Source organism: Helicoverpa zea, chromosome 24 (genome assembly GCF_022581195.2).
Source record: "Helicoverpa zea isolate HzStark_Cry1AcR chromosome 24, ilHelZeax1.1, whole genome shotgun sequence".
Lineage (NCBI taxonomy): Eukaryota > Metazoa > Arthropoda > Insecta > Lepidoptera > Noctuidae > Helicoverpa > Helicoverpa zea.
The window spans coordinates 5992146-6012184 of record NC_061475.1 but is presented as its reverse complement, the minus strand read 5'-3'; the positions used below and the strand labels follow the sequence as shown (position 1 = coordinate 6012184).

At 35.6% G+C, this 20039-nt stretch overlaps 1 protein-coding gene across 1 annotated transcript in view; it reads left to right on the top strand.

Annotated features, from left to right (window-relative positions):
• The first annotated feature begins 2388 nt into the window (after positions 1-2388).
• Positions 2389-20039, top strand: part of LOC124642177 (Down syndrome cell adhesion molecule-like protein Dscam2) — a 76095-nt gene continuing 58444 nt past the window's right edge. Inside the window, exons 1-6 of the mRNA XM_047180489.1 lie at positions 2389-2432; positions 2827-2882; positions 3314-3405; positions 12766-12857; positions 13908-14059; positions 19123-19213. Coding sequence (XP_047036445.1) covers positions 2389-2432; positions 2827-2882; positions 3314-3405; positions 12766-12857; positions 13908-14059; positions 19123-19213 — 527 coding nt within the window. The remainder of the gene's footprint in view (positions 2433-2826; positions 2883-3313; positions 3406-12765; positions 12858-13907; positions 14060-19122; positions 19214-20039) is intronic.

Genomic DNA, 20039 nt, shown 5'->3' with positions numbered 1-20039 from the left:
CAAAATTCGAGGCAGCGGCCTGACTGTGGAGGGCAAAGACCTTATTTATTTAATACCTTCCTAGTAGTTGTTTCTCGTGGTTTCACCCGTTGTCAAGTGAATAAGGTACTTCTCAAAGAAATAAAAGTTCCATTCGTGTTTTTTAGTAGGTTTTGCTTGAAAGAACCAAAAATACGTCCTCAAATACAAAACTTTTTTGGAAGATTTCATATTTTCTTATGTGGACAACCTTAAATCACCACTTATATTCAGTTTTGTAAAAAGTTTATTACTTCTATGGGCAATTTTTTTATGGTAACTTCAATATTGTCTCTAGATTTTCCTTACATGTACCTAACCGAATTGACCGACCAAGGTTCCTCAAAATACGATCCAATTAATAAATAACACAATACGTCTTTTGTTTCAATAAAAAAGACCCTTTAAAAGACGTTATTAAAAATTGGACCGAAAACAGTCCCTTGGGGCATTCCTAATAAAGTATTTTTTATGCATTTATAAGCATATTCATAACATCGCTATTATTTTTCGGAAGAAACATGAAACGATAATTTTATAAGATAAAAATGCTATTAAAATAAAAAGCCACTTACCATAAAGGGACCAAAATAGTCCCTTGTGGCTTTTTGAGAGCAAAACTCAGGAAAATAATGTGAATAATGCGAGAGTACCTAAGGTTATATAAATGGCTTAGAATAGAGAAGTAACGAGAAAATAACTTGTATGTTGTTCTGTGAAACATATTTATTGTATACAAGCTTCCGCTCGCGGCTTCGCCCGCGTGAGATGTTAATAAAAGGTAGCCTATGTGTTAATCCAAGTTATCATCTATCAACATACCGAATTTCAACTAAATCGGTGCAGCCGTTTTCGCGTGAAAGAATAACAAATTTACATCCATACATTCTCACAAAGAGAACCAAGGTCATCGACATAGCCCACCGAATCAGCAAGCTGAAGTGGCAGTGGGCTGGCCATATTAGCCGAAGAACCGATAACCGTTGGGGTAAACGAGTTCTAGAGTGGAGACCACGCCTCGGCAAACGTAGTGTAGGACGTCCTCAGGCACGGTGGAGTGATGACTTGCGCAAGACGGCTGGCAGGAGCTGGATGCGAGAAGCCGAAAATCGATCTCAGTGGCGTGCACTTGGAGAGGCCTATGTCCAGCAGTGGACTGCGATAGGCTGATGATGAATGTATATGTATATTACTACCTGTGGTTAGCATACAAATAAAAACGCTAACCACAAAATATAATTCTATAAATATCGAAAATCTACACACTTACCTTTACATTCTACTTTACCCGCACCATAGGCACTATAACCCAATAACTTAATTACACTGCTATCCCATAGCCTACCTTTACTCGCTCCAATTTACTGCACTTTAAAATGAAATTTCAAACGATGCTTTTACAGATTAAAAGCGCAGAGTTACAAAAACTAAAATCCGTAAAAGGAGAAGGGAAAACTGCGTCCCAAATGTGATTTTTTTTTCAACATTTTTGTCGAGTTATGTGGGTCAAAAGTTTTTGAGTGAGCTTGCTATGATCCGGGTGTTTCTGCTGGGATAGGATTTCACATTTGTTTCAAAACACAAGAAAACCATGCCTTCATAAATTCACACAAAAAACTATTACAAGACTTTTTAGAGAAATACAAACACAGTTATTATGTTCTTCAATTCATATCTTTCAGTTCCATCATCGGATCAGTTCGACATTACCATATTGTTGTACTGTCATCAGAACTACCTCTATAGACCAAAGAACAATGAAATATTGTATGCTGCTGCCAATTTTCATGACTCTACGATCCTTGGAAGATGGTTAAATTATTTACCTTAAATTCTAATACATAGTTTAAAACAAACATAGGTCGACCTAATAAAAGAGTGTTAATCATTTATTTTGCCATCATCGGTTAAAGTCAAGATTTATTTGTTGTACAAACACAGCTTAACTTCCCCTCAAATGCCGACAGCATCTTGTTGAATACCACAAAACTTACCGACCTCATAATAGCTAAGGATTATGAAGGTCATTGCACACGACGCTGATAATCGCAAGACCAGACCTTTCTGACCCCCCAGAACTTCAAAGGTCCACATCAAAGCCGATTAATATACGAAACAGATAGTTTGCCATACTATCCAAATATCTTGATATACACAGCCTTCTAAAATCGTCTTCAAAGACCAAGACTTCAAAGTGTATTGGATAGTAATAAGATTTTTCGACTCAGTGAGTTTCCAAATTATTTGTTAATCTTCAAAGCGAGTCAGGGCCTTATCAATGGTGTCTATAGATGTAACGATATCTGGCTTTAGTTGGCGCTTCCAGTTTGCAAGTTATCTTTGTTGAGTGACTTTGCTTGTTTTAAGGTCATGACTTGTAGATCAAAAGGGGATAGATGGAACTGTTACTTGGCGTACTAAATTATTGTAGAAAGTCGAAAAGTGCCTAAGCAAAAATATTAAGCATCCAGCTAGTTAAAAACCTGAGATTGCGAGATTCTAATCTACCTAATGGAAAAGCATTTTATTTCATTATATTATCCGTACTCCTTTTATTGACCTTGATTGTTTTTAATAAATAAATCAATAATACTTTAAAAGCATTTTAACCCGGAAAAATCAGTTTCAAGTGGATCAAAAAGCCAAATTGGAGGAAAATCAAAAATTTTAAAATGTTCGAACAAAAATAAAATAACCCAATACACCTTCGTTTATTAACAAAAATAAACCCTATTCATTAAAGCTAAAGTTTCATTTTACGGTTCATTAAAAATAATTGGTATCTTACCTTGATGTTTTTTTTTTCAGATCCGTTTACAGTATCGGAGATTATAAGATCGGAAAACAACGAGTTTTAAATAAAGGTAAGTAGGTCAAAAAGGGTCCGTTAAAAATTGTTGAAAAATGATTAAAAACACGGTGGACAAACCCATGTTAATTACCTATAAGATTTCTAATTTACTAAATTCCACCCGCGGTTTCACCAGCGTCACAACTACTTCCTGTGCATAGATAAAAATAGCCCATATAATTATTCTGATAACTAGGCTATATTACTGCCAAGTTTCATCAAAATCCGTTCAGAAGTTATTGAGTGAAAGAGGAATAAAGTATATACCATAGTATACCATATATATATACATACAATCTTTTTATATATCATAAATTTTAAATGTATTTTTTTATTTAATATTTAAAAATGTAAGAAATATGTTGAGTAAAAATGTAGGATAGCAATATATGCTAAAAACTTAATTGTGAAAACGAATAACAATTTTCATCTGTTTTCTTGCAGATTATTATGATGACCACTATCGGTACAGAAGAAGTTTACAAATGATCATATCACAGCACTTCAGTGAGACTACTGTTATGCCCGGTGTTGATGTAAGTATGTAGAAATGCTATGCTAGAGTTATGAGTTATGCTAGATAGATACCTATAGAATATTTTGAAAGTTGTCTTCAATGTGAGCTTCTATTCTGTAAGACAGGTCTGATATTATTGTCCTTACGTTTATGTTTACATAGCTGTTTTACCACGGTTTCACCCGCACCCCGTGGAAAATAATGCCATTACCGGGTTCAAATACAGCCTATGTTACTTGGGAAGAGTTAATCTTTCCAAAAGTGGAAGAATTTTTCAAATTTGTTCAGTAGTTTGGAGCCTTTACAAACAATAAAAAAGAAAATGCTATCTCTTTATTATCAGTATAGATAAGAACAAAGAACAGCCACCTAAAACCTTTTAAACATTAATTAACGGCTTATGTTTAACTGATCACCAGATATAGTAACAAATAGCAGACATAAATAGTAAATGATCACCAAAATGAAACTAGCATTTTAATGCAAAACTATAACCAAAGTTTTAACACTTTGCTATTATCCTATTTAAGTGAAATTACTCCAAAATAAATCATGCGAAAGCCAAAAATAGTAAATGATCACCAAAATTAGACCACCATTTTAAAGTAAGATTAATTTAAGCAAAATGAGTCGAAATAAATCATTGTTATCCCAAAAGTAGTAAATGATCACCAAAAAAAGTAAATGATCATCAAAATTATACCAGCGTTTTAATATAAAATGATAATCAAAGTTTTTACATCTTGCTATCCTGTTTTAGTACACTGACTCCAAAAAAATAAGTTCGGCCCTTTTCCTGCACTAGGGTGGAAAATTGTCTATTGCATGCCTCTAAACAGTACGATAAGAGTGTGTTGTCGAGGAAGTGTATTGAGAAACACATTCTTCTTCTTCTTTCTCCAGCCCTGTTCCCAATTTTACTTGGGGTCGGCGCAATATGTCATTTTCTTCCATTTTCCCCTGTCACTCGTCATACTGACACTCACGCATGCATTGCAAGCCGGACACATAACTTAATATGGCACCATAATACTTTATTTGGTAATAAGCCTACATTTTATGATGACTGTAGTGTATGCAGGTACATGTGCATCATTGTATAGGTTATGTCATTATTATGACGCCTCGTGCGCATACGTCACTCGGTTATAAATACCGGATCGAGCGGTGGGGAGTCAGTCGTTGTCAGACTGTCGACCTGTGTGGTGGTGCGTTGGCGAGTCGATTAACATAATAAAATGAGCGTACAATACATTGGCGACGAGGATAAAACCGTGAGTGTTTGGACCAACAGTTACCTATTATCTAATTTTTATAATTTTGAACTACCTATTAGTTCTGTGATCCAGAAAAATATTTGATATACAAGGTTATACTAAATAATTTGTCCTATTCATGCCTATACCAAATTAATGTATGCTAAATAAGCTTTGACAACAAGTAACCTCTGACCGATGTTAATATTCAATCATATTAAAAAGAGCAAAAGGAAAGAAGGAAGGGAAGAGAGTAGAATGACAAAGTATACATAACTTTTATGTTCATGTATGTATCACCCGAATTGCAAACAAATTTTAACCTTTTTACGTAATTCTTTGTTTAAGTTTACCTTGTTACAATTCTAATGGAAGTAGCAATATTTATTGCAGGTGTTAATATTTATCAAATGAGTAATTTATAATACAAAATCATTACTTGGTGATCAGTTTACTCATTCTTAAACCTGCATCAAAGTTTATTCAATAATAGGCATTTATTGGAAGCAATATAAAGTTGCTGGTTGTTGAATTGTCGTCAAGACGACTTTAGCAGTGGTGGGATTTCCTAGAGGATATAATACAATAACCTATTTGCCTTATAATCAATTGTGTTTAATAATTGTTGTGCTTGCATGCCAACAAGGCGGAATGTACACGGATCTTATTATGTTGTTTACAATCCTATTTTGTAAGTGCCTGCATTCTAAGCAAATAAAAACCTATTCTATTCCAAAAATCTGCTGGTCATTAAATTGACAGCTTGACGGTTAGCAGTAGTGTATATCTACTGGTCATTAGATTGACAGCTTGGCAGTTGGCAGTAGTGTGTATCTACTGGTCATTAAATTGACAGCCTGATTGTTGGCAGTAGTCTATATCTACTGGTCATTAAATTGACAGCTTGACGGTTAGCAGTAGTGTATATCTACTGGTCATTAGATTGACAGCTTGGCAGTTGGCAGTAGTGTGTATCTACTGGTCATTAAATTGACAGCCTGATTGTTGGCAGTAGTCTATATCTACTGGTCATTGAATTGACAGCTTGATGGTTGGCAGTAGTGTGTATCTACTGGTCATTAAGTTGACAGCCTGATTGTTGGCAGTAGTCTATATCTACTGGGCATTGAATTGACAGCTTGATGGTTGGCAGTAGTGTATATCTACTGGTCATTAAATTGACAGCTTGGCAGTTGGCAGTAGTCTATATCTACTGGTCATTAAATTGACAGCTTGACAGTTGGCAGTAGTCTATATCTACTGGTCATTAAATTGACAGCTTGACAGTTAACGGTAGTGAACGTCTACTGGTCATTCAATTGACTGTACACGCATAAATTATCTGGTGATAGTTGTCAACTACTGCAACAACTAAATAGTAAATCTTGATAATTTTTATATTTTCTGTGCCCGGTGATTTGGATCATAAAAAGCTTCCAAACTTAACTTCTCAGAGTCTAGTCAACAACTTATACCTGCTATATTGTTCTGGTACTTAACTAACTTAATTCAAGTGCTTGCAATATAGAGGATATTACAAGAACAAACTGGTGGGTTATATACTCAACGGTTCTACAAATGACAAACATGTGCTAGGTATCTAGTTAAACAAACAGCACATTGAGGGACCGTAGTAGGTTGGCCATGTATGTTGAAGAACTCGCCCAGCTATACTGGTATGTATTCACCTATGCACAACATCCAAGTCCATCAACACCTCTAGTGGGTTGCCTACCCATAATAGTGTTAATTATAACAGTTGCTCAGTCATCCTAGGTATAATTTCAATACTTTTACTTTATTTTGCTGTATTAAAGAGGTTGTTATACAACAGAGATATTCCAGAAGATACAGAACAGTAGAACAGCATACAAGCAGCAATACTAGCTGGAAAATGTGGATCAAAATTTTGGTATTCAATAGATAGAATCTTTGGTAAACATGCTAGCTCACAATTGTAATTTCAGTACTTTAGGTTGATATAAAACTCTTAGATCAAAAGAATATGGAACTAAGCATTGGAGCAATCTGTGATTTATTTGACAATGCTACTTTATCTACCCAACTGCCTCGTTGGTCTAGCTGTCGCAAGCGCGGCTGCTGAGCACGAGGTCTCGGGTTCGATTCCCGGGTCGGGCCTGGAAGTTGGTGATTGATACACCCGTGCATCGGAAAGCACGTAAATGTCGGTCCTGCGCCTGATCTCTTTCCGGTCGTGTCGGATTGCCGTCCCATCGGGTTATGAGAGTGAAGGAACAGTGAGTGCACCTGTGTCTGCGCAAATGCTTGTGCACTATAATATGTCCTGCGCAGTTGGCTAATCCCCTTACGTGAGTACAGCCGCCGTAGCCGATAATCGGCTAGGAGGACATCATCATCATTTACTGGGCCTTCTCATCTGTGACAAAAAATCTTTTAAGGATGATACCTGGAAGGAGTTCCAATGTAGATACTTACTCTGGGAACTGTCTAATGATGATTAGCTCATGGATGATTGTTGCAATCAAGTTCTCAAAAGTTGATGATTGCGTGTGCTTTTAAAACCTTCAAGACTCAGGCTTGAATGAATTTTAATTGGTATCTTAGCCTCTTTTTTATTGATTTACATTGGTGTTTACAAATAGTTTAACAAAGTGGCCCTCATTATAATATTGTTATTTGCAAATTATGTTTTACAGTATTGCAGTACCAATAAGCAGTATAAGTACATTGAGAGTTGTGGAAGAATATGCTTCCATAGGAGCGAATAACGTAACCATATATGAACATATATGAAATAGAATCCATTTATTGATCTCAAGTTAATAAATCATCACATTAATATATTCTTGAAGTGCACACCTACTTGTAATATAAAGTTGTGTAATTTCCTCAACCCATCCCATAAGATAAGATCCATATGGGTGGTGGGATGGATATCTATTAACAAAATAATGTCTTGTGTCCATAGCGTTAGGGTTAATAATAATTGATCTTAGAACACCAATCTTAGGTTACCGTAAGACAATTGGACTCGCATGAGAGGTAAAGAACTTTATCACTATTTACATTTATCGACATTTATTACTCTTTTGTGCTAATTAAACTACACAGTTGCGTCGACATTTGGTTAATAATAACTAAAATATTATTAAGTTCCTAAGTCCTACTGCAAAATATAATCTGAGTAAGTGTTCCTTAAAGTATAGGAAGTAAAATTGCCCTTAGTCACCAAATCGTTTAAAAATTTACTGGGGTGCTGTCCCTATAAAAGATAATAATATTTTTATATTCTGGTTGTCTAACTAAAACAACGTAGATAAAGTCAGCTGCAATAAAGGGTAAGCGCTTTTGAACGAAACTATAAACATACTTATGCAGCCAACTATACTTACATTAAAAAAAAATATATATTACGTTACCTATACGCGGTCATGAAATTGGAAAAGCGTAAAATATTAAAAATGGAAGCAGCACAAAGCTGATCATCAAATTGATGAGGTCAAGTATGACATGAGAGCAGCATAGCTGCTCATGAAATTGAGATATAGAATTAGAATCCCACATTTATCTATGTGTAGACAAATGTTTTAGAAAGTTTAGCGGTTATTTTGCAAAAGGAAAATTGCATCGACTAGAAAACTGTTTGTGAGCTGCTGTCACCTTGTTGAAAGGAAGAAGAGCATGAGTTGAGGGTCAGGGACTCTTCTATTTTATGGTGATGCAGAATGTCACAGCTTCAAAATATATAGTGCAAAGTTAGTGACACCTGTTAAAGTGCGTTCGTTACATAATATGGTTCTAATTAGTTAAAATCTGATTCGTAATGTTACTTTACACCTTCGTTATAATCAATATGTAACCATGACACTAAAAAGCTTACCATCAAAGCATAATAATTCTTTGACTACTTTAATTTTTGAAAACCACATTAATAAAAGCAAACAAACATTACAGAACGCAATGTCCGGTGATAATAGTGTTCTTGGATGCCTAACCGAAATATAAGTATTCCTATCGCACTATTATATCATCATCATCATCATCATCATCTCAGCCATAGGACGTCCACTGCTGAACATAGGCCTCCCCCTTTGATCTCCACAGATACCTTATAAAGACGACCTTATAAAGGTCACCGGAAGACGCTGGATGCAGGTCGCTTCCAACTATTATATGCAGTAAGGTATTCATATGTTGGGTGTTGAATGCTAAGAAGCTTACAGTTTCTTGACTAGATATTGGACATACATTGATGTAGGGTATTTAAAGCCTATATCAGAATTTCAGCGAGTGTACTAGCAGAAACGTGCAAAGTACTAGCGCTGATCAATAGGGTTGAAGACCAGATTGTTTGTTACATTGCTGAGATAATGATAGGCTTTGATATTCCACTCTCAAATTAAAAACTACATATTACCAAAATTAGTTGAGTTAGCATTCTCTTGCTTACAAGGCACACAAAGTACTTAACTCGTACATAGAACTACAATTTAAACCATTAAATTGGTGACAAAATATGTGGTCGCCATTAAATTGGAGACAAAGTATGTGGTCACCATTAAATGGGTGACAAAGTATGGAGTCACCATTAAATTGGAGACAAAGTATGTGGTCACCATTAAATGGGTGACAAAGTATAGAGTCACCATTAAATTGGAGACAAAGTATGTGGTCGCCATTAAATGGGTGACAAAGTATATGGTCATCATCAAATTGGAAACAGTCCATCTAGGTCACCATTCAATTGGGACGATCTTATGTGATTACTTTCCTCGTACGGCTCGTACGGTTTTGAATGAGTGAAAAGCATTGATGAGGTACCCTAATGCCGATCTTTTACCTTGGAACAATGCATTCTGTATCAGTTTTAAGTGAAGTCGAACCAAGCAAGATGAGTGCTCATTATCTGAAGGCACAGCAATATTTCAGACTTGCTTGATTTCACATGGACTGATTGGCGGGATGTCTGCCAAATGGACGGATCATCTCTAGTGTAGATATAATACAGGGCCGGAACAGCGGCTACAAAACCTGAAGTTAAACTTGCCGGCCTGATATCACTGCTACGAATTTGTCTTGTTGAGCCTGAAGCAGATGCTGGTATGTTACCGTCTGCAAAGGGACGGATTTTTATTTATGTTTATTTCACAAGGGAAGGGATGTAGTGTCCTGCAGTATCACCGATATCTGTCGTCTCCTTAAATGGAAAGGGAAATGAAATGGAAACGGAACAAAGTAAATCAGTTTGATGGCAGTGTGATCGGTGGACTGATCTGATAGCGTGGTTTTGTTGTGCTGCAGGTGTTTGATAGATCTTTAAGAAATTACCAAAATATTTATGAGTTTGATTGTTGGACTTTTTGAAACAAGGTTAAAATCAAAACAACAAGGGAGAGATGTAGTGTATGCAGGTACATGTGCATCATTGTATAGGTTATGTCATTATTATGACGCCTCGTGCGCATACGTCACTCGGTTATAAATACCGGATCGAGCGGTGGGGAGTCAGTCGTTGTCAGACTGTCGACCTGTGTGGTGGTGCGTTGGCGAGTCGATTAACATAATAAAATGAGCGTACAATACAATGACAATCACAGTGACTTATTTAGGCAAAAATAATACATTAATTTGGTCGTCAAGAGTTGGTGATCATTTACTAAATTTGGTGGTCGAATACAATTTAAAGTGAAGTCGTGACTAAAATAGCTGGTACTATTACATTTTTAGACTTTATTTTTCTGGTGTTCAGTAATTATTTCTGGTTACAAAACTAAGGGTATCAAAGCATTTTATGGTGGTCATTATATTTGTTCCCTTAATTAACACCTGGTTTTTCTACGTCAAAAATCATCTCAAAACTCCGAACAAGCATTAAAAACAACACAAACCTACTATTTCTCCTTTTTTAAACGTCGATGTAAAATACGATGTCATTTTGCCAATTCTTGGTTCGTAACAGAAAAATCCAATAACACATACTTGGGAATTCAGAAATTCTGTCTTTTTACTTCGGTGGTAACTGTCGCCTCATAAATTCAAAGTTATTTTCCTAGACTTTCATTTCATGAGTGCATTTGATTTAGACATTCGAGTTCAGAAAAGAAAATTATCTTCATATAATTCTACGGTTGGTATTTCTTGTATTTTTTAAACGGTTTTATTTTTATATATAAAACTGATTGTTCCGCGCGGTTTTACCCGTATTCCATTGGAACTACTATCCGTATCTGGATAAAGCATAGCCCATATTCAGCGCAGATGGTGTAGCTTCCTAACAGTGAAAGAATTATTCAAATCGATTCAGCAATTTCGAAGCCTTAAGGATACAAACAAACAAACAATCTTATCATACCTCTTTATACATTAGTAGGTATACATTTGTTTACCTACTCTATTAGTTATTCTCAGGTGTCACCTAATTTGAGGCCAAAGTTGATCTCAATTGATACAGTAATTATACAGTGAAAGCGTATCAAACTCACTATTTTATAAATATTCATAAGTATAGCTACATAGATGGTAAGGGTAGTACGAAACTTAATGTTCTGAAAATTCATAAGCGCGTAATTAAAACTTCTTTATTAAAATCTTTTTGAAGAGTTTATATTTAATAGCTGTAAGTTACCAAAAAGTACAGAAGTACAGATAAAGCTACAAAATGCAATAAAACATAATAAAAGTATTTTTCCTACTAATTCGCCATATATGATTTGAAACCAAAATAACCTACTTAATTCTCAGCGTCAAAGAAAAAATGTATGTAAATAAATCTACAAAATAAACAGGTGCCTACTACGTTATTATTCCGTAACTGCTGTTTCAGTAAAATAAACAAGTATATTTGCTTAATCAATTTAAAAATTACTTTATATTCCTACCCACGTTGACTGGAAATCTTAATGCTGTCTCCAGCTTAGAGCGCTTAACCAACTGGGACCGCCATCCACACAAATCTTTATCCGAAATCTGTGTTATTTACTCATACATTTTACATTTTTACATTTCATCGTTGATGTGCCATGGCGAAGTATTAGCGGCGCGGATCTTTCGACTATCCTAGGTCCACCGTACTTATTTCGGAAAACATTGTCATTTGAACATCCATGAGAGTTGTTACGGGAAGTTAAAAGTCAGAACGTATAACAACCAGTCTTACCAAGGGGTATAAGGTTACCTAGGTAACAGATAGTCAGACAGTAGAGAGAAAGATCCATGTAAAACACTGGTACACAGCTGCATCTAATGAGACATGAAGCCGACCCCAACATACTTGAGAAAAGCCCTAGGCAGATGGCAAGCATAAACTTGACACAGACATCATCTTTGTACACAAGTATGAGCGGTGCTAGCAAAGTGGAAGGAACTTCATTGGCGTCTTCAGTTAGTTAAGTGCTCTAAGATCCCGTCTCTAGGGAGCTGTAAGATTTTCCTGGGAAAAATTAGCATGTCTTCTTAGGCCCCTATAAATTTAATTATGTTGCTTTCCCTCGTTTAGACGTGATTGGGCAGCAAACAGCAGGGGTTTGCCATTTATTTGGGCTCTTATAATTTATGGATAAGTTACGGCTGAAGCTTGAAGTGCGGTTACACCTAGTTCTAGCCGGCTAGAGCTGGATTTAGCCGGGTACACTCCTTTTGTTTTCTCATTATATACTTCTCTATGTACTCCCTTATCTGTATAAGAGAGTCTACCATTCATTTCATCGTTCCTCTCCTGTCACGAAAGGGAAAATATCAAAATCTGTTGAACCATTTTTGAGGTCAATCAAAACAAATAGATCGTGTTAAAGGCATTTCTCTAAACATTACTACTAAGTGCTCGATGTTCAGTTGTAGCATTTTCACCAAATGAAAGGTTTAGCCTTTTATTATGCATCTGTACCAATAACGAGAAGTTATTTTATTAAACAATATAAAAGTCACCGGTTTCAATTGAAGTGCCATTTTAAATTCAACATTGTATTATATTCAACGGTTCTTTGTTTCTACGATTTTCAATTCTATTCTTCATACATCCAATTTTTGACTCTATATGTTAAGAGCTAAAGTTGATACTTGCTTGCAGGTTACCATATTATGTTCTGTGTACATTCAATTTTGCACTGTATGTGTTAGGAGTTAAGATTGATATTTGCTTGCAGGTTAGTCTGCAATGTACATTGAATGGGCCACATCCAGGCAGATTCGTGTGGGAAAGAGATGGGATTGTTATTTCGTCTAATACGGATTCGAGGTAAGTTTATTTTATTCATACTGCTTGTGTTGTTATTATTTTTCATATTTATAAGCTATTTCACATTATAGAGGCAAAAAACAGTCTTATACATAGTTTCTAGCATTTTCCCGTGGTTCCTCCCGAATCCCGAAAGAAGTACTTTCCGCAAATAATATAGTAGCCTAGTATTAAATAGTAGCCTTAACCCTTTCTCAGGCTTTAAGTTTCGTGTGCCTTTTACTTAAAAAATTGACAGATAAATAAAGTTACTTTTTCATTCATAATTATTTAAAAGCCATTTTTCCTTCTGCATACACTTTTGGAATACCATTTCAGTTCAAAATTGAATATGCAAGTCAGTTTGAGATACAAAATCGATAGCCTCCGCAAGTCTTTAAGTAAATCTAGGAAACGATACCGTTTCGTAATAGAATCTATTCCGGGAACGTGTGTCTGAAAATTACAAAAAAGACCAAAAAATATCACTGTAGAGACACGTGGATATGAAAACGTGTGGAACAAACAAACAGTTGATTATATCGCAAACAATGTCTGCATGTACAAATACGGATCAATTAAATGTACTTATGAAACATATTCCAGTTTTTTTGTTGCAATATCAAGTCAATTTCTTTAGTTACTGAAAGTTCTTGTTATGAGATGTTATTGTGATTGTGTATTTGTTTATAGCGTAGACATAACAATTTGGATTCGTGGTCGGATGTGCGTATGTTTGTTAACTTTTCATGTAGAATGTACTACACGACTTCTGATGAAACTTTTGAAGTAATATAGCTTATACACCACCATATGACAGGTATGGAAGCTACTAGACACTTGGGACGGTTCTTCTTCTTTTGCCTGCTCTATTCCCAATTACCTACAAGGATTTGGCATCGGCCCAATATGTTTCAGCATTCATTTGTTCTTCCATTCCTTCCCTCTTCATACTTTAACCTGCCCTTATTATCATCCTAGAGACTGTTACAAACCACTGCTCATCCAAGCACTTGAATTAATTCCCTAATTACAAAAGAACCTATTTCTAACATAAACTCTTCATTCCAGATACACCATAGGGCAGACCATGGCACCAGACAGCGGTGTGATAACGCAGCTGAACATCTCACATCTGAGAGTAGACGATGGAGGTCTGTTCTCCTGTGTGGCGCATCATGGTGATAATGTGGTGGTACACCATGACAGGGTCAATGTCTATGGTGAGTTTGAATTTCATTTGTTTTCTTTAGTGGCTACCTAGGTCAGGCCAACCCGAACCCGAGACCTTGTGCTCGGCAGCCGCGTTTACGACAGCTAGACCAGCGAGGCAGTTTTAAAAACTTTCACGAAGCAGCCCGGAGCCTGGAGTTGGTGATTGATACACCCGTGCATTGGAAAGCACGTAAATGTCGGTCCTGCGCCTGATCTCTCTCCGGTCATGTGGATTGCCGTCCCATCGGGATATGAGAGTGAAAGAATAGTGAGTGCACCTGTATCTGCGCAAATGCTTGTACACTATAATATTATGACCTACGCAGTTGGCTTATCCCCTTACATGAGAACTGCCGCTGTAGGCTATAGTCGGCTAGGAAGACATCATCATCAACCACTAGGTATATGAAATCAGTCGATATCCAAAACGATTTTATATGAATACATACAAACTATAGTTCGGCCATTCAGAGAATGCGTTCCTGACACGTCGCGATTGAACTGACGACGTAACTTTGCAATGGCGTTGCAGTTACGATAAAAATATTTTTGCTGGTTGTTTACCGTTTTAACAATTGAGGAGCATTAAAACAACATTATTATATCAATAATCAATGAATGTTATTACGTCGTCAGTTCAATCGCGACGTGTCAGGAACGCATTCTCTGAATGGCCGAACTATAGTAAGTAGTGAAGATGCATCACGTGCGGTAAGTAACAGTCGGCAGCTCGCAAACAAATAGTACGTTACTGCGTATTTCTATAACTTATCTATCCATTTTTTGCGATTAGGGGAATAGAAATCTGCTGTTATTTATATGGAGTCAGAATTCAATCTCTAATCGCAAATTAATGGAGAGAAGATCACCAAGAGATCATGTATGTTATTAACGGAGAGATGGAGTATAGAAGTCCACTAAGAGAGCACATTGTTATCTATTACGTAGTCGTCGTTGAAATTCCTCGTCATAGACCGTCAAGTGGGTTTATGAAAACTGACACTAGGCTTTGTTATGTGATCAAACCAGCAGCTCACTCGATAAGGCAACGAAGTGTGTCTCTGTTTCCATTGCTGAGGAAAATCAACTCTGTTGTCATTAATTTTTTTGACTTATAATGACCCTATATTTAAAGAGCCTCATAGAACGTAGAAGTAAATAGATCTGGACATACATCGATATGGTCATGTCTCAAACTAAAAAATCCTCATAAAAATACCTCCAATATTTATAGAAATAAAAACTTTTACTACCAAGAATTCTTTAAAATAGAAGAAAACACTTAGAAAAGCAAACAAGAAGTTTCTGGAACTCAGTATGTTGTTTGTTTCGTCAATGGAAAAGTTTCGTTTTATCGAATAGACAATCTTCGGTTCGCTTTTTACGATAACTGAGATAAGGAAATCGGGATATTTGTTTTACCACAAGAATAAACTTATTCCTCGTGCAAAATTATTTTTATTCATAAAATTAATTATTTACCTACCTTATATTACTTATCAAGGTAAAGGTGGGTATACCTGCGTTCCTATCGGATTTCAATTAATCTTTATGATTAAAAAAAATATTTCCTATGTAACCTTCAATAAGCAGTATTGATAAAAACATCCTAATTCCTGTAGTTTTATTAATTATGGCTCGTGTGTACAGGAGCTACAGCGCCACAGACAAACTTAAAGATTTAAATAAACACATTTCAATTGTACACTTTTCTTTAACTCTGAATAGTAGTTAAAAACAATTGTTATTTATTCTTTATCTAAAAAATTACAATAGAACGGTACTAGATTTTATTTTTCGAGCTTTCATTTTTATTAAAAGAAACGGTACAAAGAAAATATAGCAGCTTCTACAACTTATGTAAGAAACTTGAAGCTGAACTCTATTAAAATAAAAATAGAATAACAAACAGATAAGGGTAGTTTACAAAGTTTATCTTCTTCATAAAGTTTTCATATTGCGGGTTTGTTAGGGCGAGCACACACTTAAACTATCAAAAGTATCAGATGTTCATATACAAAAGAAAATATTAAAAATCATTAATAAGATTTCTTTTTGAGAAATATTTTTATCTCTCTGCAGATGTGGCCCAAAACTACACTTATAAGTATTTTAAGCTACCTAATACTCATGACCGTAAGTTTACTGCGTCCCATGGAGACTACTCCGTGCACTTAGATAAGAATAGCCTCTAGGCTATGGAGTCTGTAAACTTCCTTAAAATGGGCAATATAACACACAAAGAATTTTCCAATCTGGATCATTCGTTTCTGAGATTTTCGCGTTCTAACTAACAATTGCTTTCCGTCAGCTTTATAAATAGGTTGGGGGTCTTATCTAAAAACTTTCTTAACCTTTATTCGTGAATGCAATAGCTATCATCATTGCAAGTAGAAGTTTCACCTTCTTCATCTTCTTTGGTGTGGATGACATGTCTCATAGTGAGATTACACTTTGTCAGCCCAATATGCCGCCACAGCGAGAGCACTTCCGGATGCGCTCATTAGGTCCTCCCACGAGCAAGTTGAGTGATGAGGTGGGACATGGTCTGCACAGCAGCCCCGCACTCGCACCCAAGGTCCGCCCCGCCCGTGAAACTCCACCTGGACCGATTGTCTTTGCTTCGGCTGACCTGCGTTCGGAGTCTGTTTAAAGACTGCTAAACTCTTCTCGTTTCACCTTACGCTACGATAGTACGGAAATATAAGATTATTTCGGTCACATGACCCAGACTAGTTTGATGAATCAATATGAGATACGGACATTGACCCTGTGCTTGTTAGTACGAAAATTTCTATTAAACGAGCTTCTTAAGGTCCTTTTAAGTAACTTTTAGGTGTCTGTTTTCTGATAAATACACTGTCAAAAAAAAGCATCCATGAAACTATTTACCACAAAAAATATGTATATACAAGGTGTTGATTTGCATTTGTGCCATACGTCAGGAGGACTACATAAAATACGTATATATAATCGATTGGAATTACAGAAGACGGAAAATAGCTAATATACACTGCTTTTTTTGTCATTGTAATGTCGTAGTATTTCAGAAGTAATCCAATTTTATGAATGAAATTTATGAATAATCGTTGCGTATGCTTTGTGTGAGGGTACAGCACGGTTTTAAGGCCAGTAACACACGCGCCAAGTTTAAATACGGCTAGATGACAATGACAGAATTTCGAAAAAAAAAATAATAAAAAAACAAAATTACGTACCTACCAATTTTTTTGTTGATTTGGGTCGAGAATCGTAAGCATAATTACGTCCTTGAATATGGCACGGATGCAAATCAACAGCTTGTATAGCTTACTATACGAGCCTATCTTCTCTATTTCACCTACGTTTAAGGAGAATCACTTTCCGCAACAGGGTAAAAAGTAGTATGATTTGACGTGAAAGCAGACACAGTTACTGTTGCATTTAAAATATATGGATATTAAATATTGTAAAAATACATAGGTATATAAGTAAAGTGAAACAAAAGATACAAAAAAGATTTTATGAAACTCTACCTATATTTTCATTTCAATCTTTAACATTCCAGTCTTTGACATTCGTACGAGTATGTTAATCCCAAGTCAACTTAAAAAGAGGACCCAAACATTTCCCCTTCTTCCTCGTTAATTAATACAGGATTAAAACTAATTTGACTGGAAGGCTAATGGCTATACTTACGAGCCAAGGAGAACCAAATGACTAGTGGAGGTGCCATAACGGAAATCTGCTAATAATACGATTCTATTTGCGCCTTTGAAATAACAAAAGTCGTTGACAGATATCTCAAAACACCCGAACGCCTCGTTAGTTCACTGATCGTTTTGGTCATACCCACCTAGAAGACCGTACCCCTTTGACCTAGAAGAAGGCTCTTGACCTACCTGAATTATGGTATCTCCGCTCATCCCTTACTCCGTGGTGCTAGCAGACTGAAATAGCCAAATGAAGCTACCAGGCTAACGATCCAGCGGCTAATTGGGCTAAATTTGTCCCAAATAGTGCACGGCCGACGTTAAGTTAAGCAGGAAATTGAATTGAAGAGATTCCTATTTAGTGGAACGAAAATTTTAGCTGTAGGTAGGTACAATCGAATTGTCATTGTTTAGTCGTGATTTTGAATGGCTATGTGCAACTCATAGGCTGTATAACTCGATATTGCACTCTTGTACCGAGGGAACTTATTTCCGTTGCCGGACAAAATAATAATATAGCCATTACTTAGGGTTGCCTTCCGAACAGTGAAAGAATATATTTTTTAAATACGTAAAGATGTGAATAAATAAAGTACATAATAGCATACCATAGGTCTGTGCATTCTTTGTACGGAAGGTGTAAAAAAACTTTAATTGGTTAAAACCTGATTGAACTGTTTGAATTTCGAAACATACCTAACTATCGTTTTGTAGAATAACTGTCTGTGATTATCTATTTCAGTGAAGTCTTAAGAAGTAAGAAAAAAAATATATAAGTCAAGCCAGACATGATGATTTCAGTTCTTTAAACTAAAAAGCGTAAAATTAACCGTAAAAGCAAGAATATACTTTTTTCCACGTTATCTATACTTCATTTCCATCCAGTACTTGATGGTTACGAGTTTTAAAGCGAAAAGACTCAACCTATTTTCTTCAGAAGCCATAATATTTTATGTCCAATTGGAATATTTAATGCAATTCTCTTCGTACCTATAAAGCATGGTTATGTCGCTTGTGTTGTTTTAAAATCTACGAGAGAATTGGGGTTTTGAAAATTATAGGCAGATTGGCAATGCATTTTTTTAAAATTCATACATAGTAAAAAAACTAATAATATTCATTTTCATGTTTAAGAACATAAATAATAATAGCTTCTTTACATATAATGTTTAATAAACCTACCTATCGATGTTACTGCAGAATTTACTTTGAGAATAATTGATCTCACAAATAAACTCAATTTTCCGTCATTAACCTAAGACCTATAAAACGATTCCTTTACCTATTTTATTCTAAAATCAATACCTTATGCAACATAAACTTTAAAGCCAATTTCATCACCCTGTATAAAGCATTTGACACAAACTATATTGTTCTAGGTCCACCCTATATAAGAACGTTGCCGCCTTTCAAAGTGCAGAGCGGACAAAGTGTCACGCTGAAGTGCCCCTACTATGGATATCCAGTGAGGTAACGAAGATTTATTCATGTGCTTTAGGTAAAAGATAGAATAGACAAGTAAAATATTGTCCGTCGTACCACAAAAACTTATAAACGTCTGTTGATCACTTGTCTAAGAAAATGACAGATTATGACGTGGAAATAAGGTCCGTTTTGCAGCCACACTTTCTTTAGACAAGTATTCAACAGATGTTTAAGTTTTTGAAGTAAGGCTGTGTAGGTCCAGCTATTGATACAAACGTCATATTCGATCAGAACTCAGATATAAAAGTCTTTTTGCGCGCATCGAACAATGCAATTTGGAATTGGTATCTGAGACTTCTTCAGTCAAAAACGAATTATGTATTATAATTATTATTTTTCAAGGTGTGCCAAAAGTAATGAGAAGGCATATTGAGCAGCATTATTTAAACGTCAATGATATAAATTAATGTTAGGTACACATAACACAATGTGATGATGACGATGGTTCTTAAAATAGAACTGATTCAAAAAATAAATTAAGATTGAATTCTTCTTTAATAACAATTCTTAATTTTCAAAGACAAAATTAAAATCAATGAAACCCATCAAACTCAAGGTTCTTCCTTACAATGAGACCCACTGCCTTTGTCGTAACCAATATTATTTTATCTTTTGAAATAACGCTCCTTTTTATCTCAAAACCGTTACTTATAAACAATAATATTTCGGTACATTTATGAAGACCATCTTTAACATTTGATGTCTCTTTTATGACCTTGTCCCCAAGAAACTTACATCAAAAATTTTATATCAAATAAAGAGCGAACGTGTTCCAAAAAAGTCCTATATTTTTCCGATATAGTCTTTGTTT